The 6,290-nt window shown below is 48.2% G+C and overlaps 1 protein-coding gene across 1 annotated transcript; it reads right to left on the bottom strand.

Annotated features, from left to right (window-relative positions):
• Positions 1-758: 758 nt before the first annotated feature.
• On the bottom strand, positions 759-5,180 carry F4813DRAFT_325193 (RhoGAP-domain-containing protein). The gene is made up of 3 exons (XM_049241058.1): positions 5,088-5,180; positions 2,300-4,986; positions 759-2,206 (listed from the first exon to the last, which is right to left on the bottom strand). The coding sequence occupies exons 2-3, from the start codon at positions 4,881-4,883 to the stop codon at positions 909-911; spliced, it is 3,882 nt and encodes a 1,293-aa protein (XP_049101768.1). The 5' UTR covers positions 4,884-4,986; positions 5,088-5,180; the 3' UTR covers positions 759-908.
• Positions 5,181-6,290: the final 1,110 nt, after the last annotated feature.

The raw sequence follows: 6,290 nt of genomic DNA, 5'->3' as shown, positions 1-6,290 counted from the left end.
CTAATAGGTGTCTGGGGCTAATGTTCTAATGGTAAGTTAATCGTGGCACAATTTTAGTATCACCATCTCACAAATTGTACATGGATGGAAACACAAGAAAACGCCCCAGGCCAATGGCAAGTACCTAAAAGGTACCTACCTACATAACCTATCTACGCATGCAAGATTTTTGTCGCACTGGGCTGCTGCACAGTTGGTTCACATGACTGATTTATGCAAGACTCGTATTTGTCTACCTAGGTATCCTATCGTCTATCGTCTGCGGTCAGAGATTTCTAACCGCGGAGAGTTTTGGCTCCAAAGTGTCAAACACTGCTTCTAACAAAATCGAATTTTCGTGCTTCATTCGCTAAATGCTATAGGTATTTGGGCATCATGCCCTTACGAGAGCCATCAACGCCACGATATCTCTTCCCCATTTAGTCATCCAAGATATTCCACCTGTAGAAGCCAATAAGACGAACTGCCTCCCGCAGCTGCAGCTTGATTGTATGATTTTGCCAAAATCGGCCCCAAGATTTGGGGTAACCAAATGGTAACCCCCCTTCGCGTTTTAATTCTTTCTTCTGCTCTAGCCTCACATCTCGAGACTATCTGAAATAGTATCATTAGAGTATTATGTTTGCTAGGGCTCCAGTCCGTAGCTATTGTACCAATGGAACAATGCTTGGTTCAAGGCATTGAAGTGCGATGAGGTTACAGAGTAGATCATGGTCCTCTGCTGCTTGCTGGAGAATGCGGAAAATATCAAATGGTCTCGAAGCGAAGGAATCGAATAAGAATTGTTAACGAGACGCTAATGTCGGCGCTAGCCATGTAAAACAGTAATAAATCGTGACTTATATATGCGAAATCATCAAAAATTGTTATGCCATAAAGACGGCGGCGGGCCCCGACGCTGGATGTGATTACATCCTAGTTTCCTCCCTCAGATGGCTCTTGGAACCTTGTTGGTTAAGGCCTTGCTGATTAAGCATCATGTTCCCCATAAACATTGTGCTCTCTCTCCTTTTGTTCTTATTGTAAGATTGATCGTATGCCGATAACGAATTGTCGCTGTAGTTCTGTTCGTAAGATGATGCATAATGTGGGCGGTCATAATTGGGCTGCCTCGAGTTTGGATCATAACCTGGTGGTAAAACCAAGTTGTTTTCGTAAGCTGGGCGAAGTGAGGATTGTGATCCCGGTTGAGCTAAGTAATGTGGCTCATATGAGGTTTGGCGAGGTGGAGGTGTCGCAGTCGGACGAAGCCCTCCACCGAATACACCGGGCGGCGGAGTAGGTGTCAATCGCTGCTGTGTCTGGTCGATTAGCCGCCTTTGAGGCGAATCCGTCGCTGTAGGCGGCCGAGGTGGCTGTGTCTCTATTGTGCCCGAGTCCGTATCAACCGGAGACGGGAGTTCGTATTCCTCTGGTTCTATACCAAAGATACCCTGGTAGTTCTGCAGGAGCAGCGCAAATACCGGAGCTGGGATATTCAACGTCGGAGAGAAAACAATACCGACGTTACGTACAGTCATCTTGTTCGTATCTGAATGCTTGATGATCTTAATTAGGAAAGCAATGAGGTATTTCAATAGTGTCTCGTTCGCCAATGGAAGTTGCTGTACGAGCTCTGCCAATGACACAATCTTTTCTCGCGGATCAGACATCTCGGTTACCTCGACAAATTTCATATGGAGATCCCTGGTGAGAATGGTCGTGGGTAGTTCACGAAGGTAAAGCTTCAGCAGGGAAGCCACAGCATGAATGTCGTAATATGTATCGTCGGTGAGGAGGTTAACATCGCCTTCGGTATTGAAACGCTCGCGTAGTTGTTTGATTACTACGTTTGAACCGCTCAGTCGGAAGATACCCTCTTCTCGAATCGCGCTCTTCGCATCGAGATACTGGATGCATCGGTATACTACTGCTGGGAGAGGGACGTTGGCATCAAAGGGGCCACTAAATCTCACCGCTTCAGCGAGAGGCGCACCAAAGGCTTGTCGTATGGGTCCTCGTTGCTCGACTTGATTTTGATGAACATTACCGGCGTTGGAACCATAAGACGAGTCCTGGTCGTCCACCGATGACCGAGTTTTAGGGCCAAATCCGAAGAAACTACGCTTCCTCTGCTTCTTTTCCTCGATCGTAGGACCAGGCGGGGCTAGACCCATCTTGCCGCCCCATGAGGCTCCATCTGGGATTAGCTGTGGATCTTTCGGGGCTGAAATGGTGTAAGCTGAACCGTTTACTCTGTCTTGTGATTCTGGGGTGCCAGTCTTTTGATTTCTAGAGGGAGCACCATCCGGAAGATTACCTTGCCTAGCTGTATCGTAGCTCATCCCGATCAATCCTTCTTGGTTACCACTATGCTGCCCTGGATGTTTCGCATGTCCCTTTTTCTTCGCATTCATATTCGCATTGCTGGCCTGGGAATTGTTGCTCACAGGTTGATTCCGGCTATGACTAGCAGCTAACTGTGCCTCTTCATCGTTGTCATCTCGGTAGTCGATCCAGCGGAGCAGAGCCTCTACCCATTGATCACGCTCGACGTCACTTTCGGCACATAAAACGTGCTTCACATGACTGCTAGAATCCTTCTTTTTCGGTTCGAGAACTAAGAACGCGTGGCGGTATTGGTTATCTAACTCTTCGCCGTTCGGGCCACTTGCTGGAGACCCATCGTTAGTATGCTGAGATTGCTTCCCAATTTGCGCATTCTGAAGCTTGATAGTCCCTAAATGCGCACCACCGGGTGTCTCGTAGTATCTTAGGTGAGGCCCATCTAGGACGAAGAATCGTGCTTTCCACCCGCCGAAGTTCTTGCCTCTCTTTGTTAAGTAGCCATTCTTAAACGGCCTACCTCCGGGGCCTGTCTTCTGGGGAATTCCTTCGCTGCTGGGTTCATTAGAGGGGGAAGGCTCGTCTGCATTAGGCCGAACAGTGTTGGTTGACAAATATTTACAGAGTTCTAGGGCAGTCGGTGTATCGAGAGGAGTGTTCAGGAGCTCGCCAAGATAATGGTCCAGAACGGTACGGCGAGCATCGAGCTTGGCGGGTGAGTGACCGCTAAATAGAGACCTGTCTGGCGTCTTGGCCGTAAAAGATGCACATTGCTTCAATTTTTGGTCGAGCTTGACAAGAGATGCGGTGTCCTTTTCTACCCTCCATAATTCGGTACTTTCGGACCGCAAACGAATAGCTAATGTGAAAACGGGATCCTCCTCTAATTGTGTTAGCGACATGAGGCTAGCCCTGGATGGCTTCATGCGAGACGACGCAACCCTGATATCGATAGATGGGAGAGCATTTGGCGGCAGCAACAAATCGGGATATTCTTCCGTGGCGAATCCTCTATATATCTTTGATCGTTCGACAGGGCTTTCACGACTTGTATGGGGGCTTGGCTGTGAGCCTTCGGTTATCTGTTTAGTGCTGCTAGGTTGTTTTATAGAGGCCTGGCTCAAGGGACTGGATATCTGCTGCGCATTAGAGGGGAGCGGGATCGGTTGCCTGGGAGCTCGTGGTGAAAGGGGTATTGCCATTGCTATTCCTATGCCGCGGGGAGACGATGGGGTTGAGTGCATCATTGGCCTTGGGCTTGCAGGAAGCCCAGGGCTTTTTAAGAAAGCAGGAACTATGGTCTCTCGGATATCGCTATCGTTTAGGATACCAGCGAGTGATGCAGGAACATTATCGGGCGATAGCGAGTCTTGAGGGCTAACTGCCCGGGGGTTTGTGGGAACGCTATATTGAAAAGGCTCCGTATCCTTGGCAAGAGGCATGCCATTCTGACTACCGTTTTTGCTCTTCTTGGACAGACTCCGAGCTTCAGCCTCTTTCTGTGCGAGGATTTCTCTTTCTCTATCATCTTCCTCTCTGGTCTTTCTCCGGCCACGTTTCTCGATGATCGGGATCTCATCTACTTCCAACAACGAATCGTAATCGGAATCAGAATCAAAATTGTCCTCTGGAGAGATCGAGGCAGGCGCTTTTGACTCTTTCTTCAGTTGCAATGGAGCAGGCGGAGGTTTCCGTGGTGGAGGAGCAGATGGGGGCGGAAATTGAGAGATGCCCTGGTCAACAAGCGGTGTCGCCTCAATAACCGAAACTGCAGGAGTGTCTGCTGTTGGACGTTTGGGAGGCGGTACTCGAGGCGGAACGCTTGGAAGGCTTCGGGATGGGGGGATCGAGAGGTTAATCGGGATTTCTTTAATTACTTCTGATGATTTCTTGGCTTCTTCGACAGCACGATCCTCCTCTTCAAGATCGAAATGGTCTAGCGCATGCTCAGAGGCCTTTGGCATCGCATGCGACGGGTCTAAGAGCTCCCCAACTGCTGACGGCAACCCATTGGAAATTTGGTCAGCTGGAGGTGTAATCGGATAGGGTGCTAGAGATACATCGATAGGTGAATGCTTGACGCTATCGGAATCGAGGTTTGACGGCGACCCTGGCATGTCAGCTTCCTGCTCCCTAGGTACGTTAACGTTAAGCTGAGGAATGCCAGGTGCCCTTGACTGCACAAGATCTGGTTTCAAACGCTCATCATGGATGGCCATTACATCCTTTAGCTTCTTTCTATATTTCTCCTTATCTTTCAAGGCACGCTCGAGATCTTTGTTAAGGCCCAAGATCATGGCTCTCTGTTTATCCACAAGCCTCCACAATTGTGCATTCTGTTGCGATTGTGACTGCTTCTCTTTCAATAAATACTGTATGACGGCCTCGGGACTGCCTGCTGCCCGAACCAAATTAGATATATCTGCAGTTCCAGACTGAGCATCCTGAGAACTTTGATGGGAGTGGGGTTTCGAGGAAATTGCGGATATAGCAGAATCTATAGACGACGTCCTAGGAGCATCCGATGCATCAGGTGTAGATGAGGAACCGCCAGTCATCTTGGGCAGACTCGTGCTGGTAGAGCCTACAGACGGCTTTGTAGATGCGGCTGCGTCGGAAACACCTGGAATGTCATTCGAAGGACGGGAGGAAGGTGTTGCCCTAAAGTACACGTATATTGTGTTAGATTTATTTAAAATTCTAGTCGCCAACAAGGCAAATGATATCGAAGTGATGGTGAACTAAGTAAGATCTATACGAACCCGTAGTTGGGAGAAAATGGTGAGACTGGAGAATTATCACTTGAGTGTTCGATGCGAGTTGAAAGAGGATACTGTGGTTCTCGCAACAGGATCTGATCAACCGAAACGCCTGGGAACAACTCGTGGATAGGATCGGGGAATTTTGATCGATATGGGCTTGCGCTTGAGGGCGGAGACACTGCCGTACTTGTTTGCAGAGGGCTAGGAGCTGGAGGTTTCCGCTGTCTGGTAACAAGTGGGGATTTAAGTCAGCACCAATGTCATGCACGACAGACCATAGGGCAATTATTCAAAGTTGGGGGGGTCCAGGTTGGGAAGTTTTGTAATAAAAATCGGTAAGACAGGAAACTGTTTGAGAGATAAACAGATTAAAAAAAGAAAAAAGAAAAAGGCTGCTCTCCACTTAGCATTCCATAGCATAGGTACGTCTCCACGAGATAGCTAGCCACAAGTAAAGATGGACGGTGGCAGTCAGTGTGTAAATAAATGAAAGGGTAAAAGGAAAAAAAAAATACAATTTCACTAACTTTGCGCTGGGAGGCGGCGGTACTGACAGTGACGGCGGCGGGTTGGAGTCAACCAAGGGATAATTCACAACGGCCCTACCAATTGTTGGACTATCCTCCAAAAGATCAGAATCTAGTGAGCTTTCGCTACACTGAAGCGATAGATGCGACATAGTCCACAGTCCACAGTCCACAGTCCACAGTCTACAATGCAAAAGAAAGCAAAGAGGAACCCAGACCCAGCTGTATGTCGTTGTTCAAGGGGCTGCCGAAAGCCAATCGGCGTCACGAACTCCTGTCGAGGTCGGACCTTCTTGTTCGAGACGCCTGGACGACCCTGATTGACGCCGCATATAATATGACAGGGTTGAGGGGCCGAGAAGATTGAGACAGCTAAGCGCGTGCAGATAACCTATGAGCTGCTAGTTGTTGCAAGGGGTTTTATCAGCTCTTTAGAAGACGCAGTGTCTCGTGTGAGAAATAGATTGTATCTGCAGTCCAGCCTGCACGAATGACAAATATTTAATGACCCAGATGGATGACGAAAAAGAGGAAAGGATAAACCAAGAAATAAAAAATAAAGAATAAAAAAAAATAAAATAGAAACCTGAATTGCAAGGTGAGAGAATGCAAGATTCAATAAGGGGCTAGCCCGAAGTCCAGTTAAGAAAAAATGGTTACATTGTTTAGAAGAGCC

This window comes from Daldinia decipiens, assembly GCF_022478715.1.
Source record: "Daldinia decipiens strain CBS 113046 unplaced genomic scaffold F4813scaffold_8, whole genome shotgun sequence".
Classification (NCBI taxonomy): Eukaryota; Fungi; Ascomycota; class Sordariomycetes; order Xylariales; family Hypoxylaceae; genus Daldinia; species Daldinia decipiens.
This window is presented reverse-complemented; position numbering and strand designations above follow the sequence as displayed.

Bases quoted from the DNA above. Each gene is read 5' to 3' on its own strand.
- F4813DRAFT_325193 (XM_049241058.1), bottom strand. From the start codon at position 4,883: ATGACTGGCGGTTCCTCATCTACACCTGATGCATCGGATGCTCCTAGG. The intron at 2,207-2,299 runs GTAATCTTCCGG...ACACCATTTCAG, and splicing joins CTACGATACAGCTAGGCAAG to CCCCGAAAGATCCACAGCTA.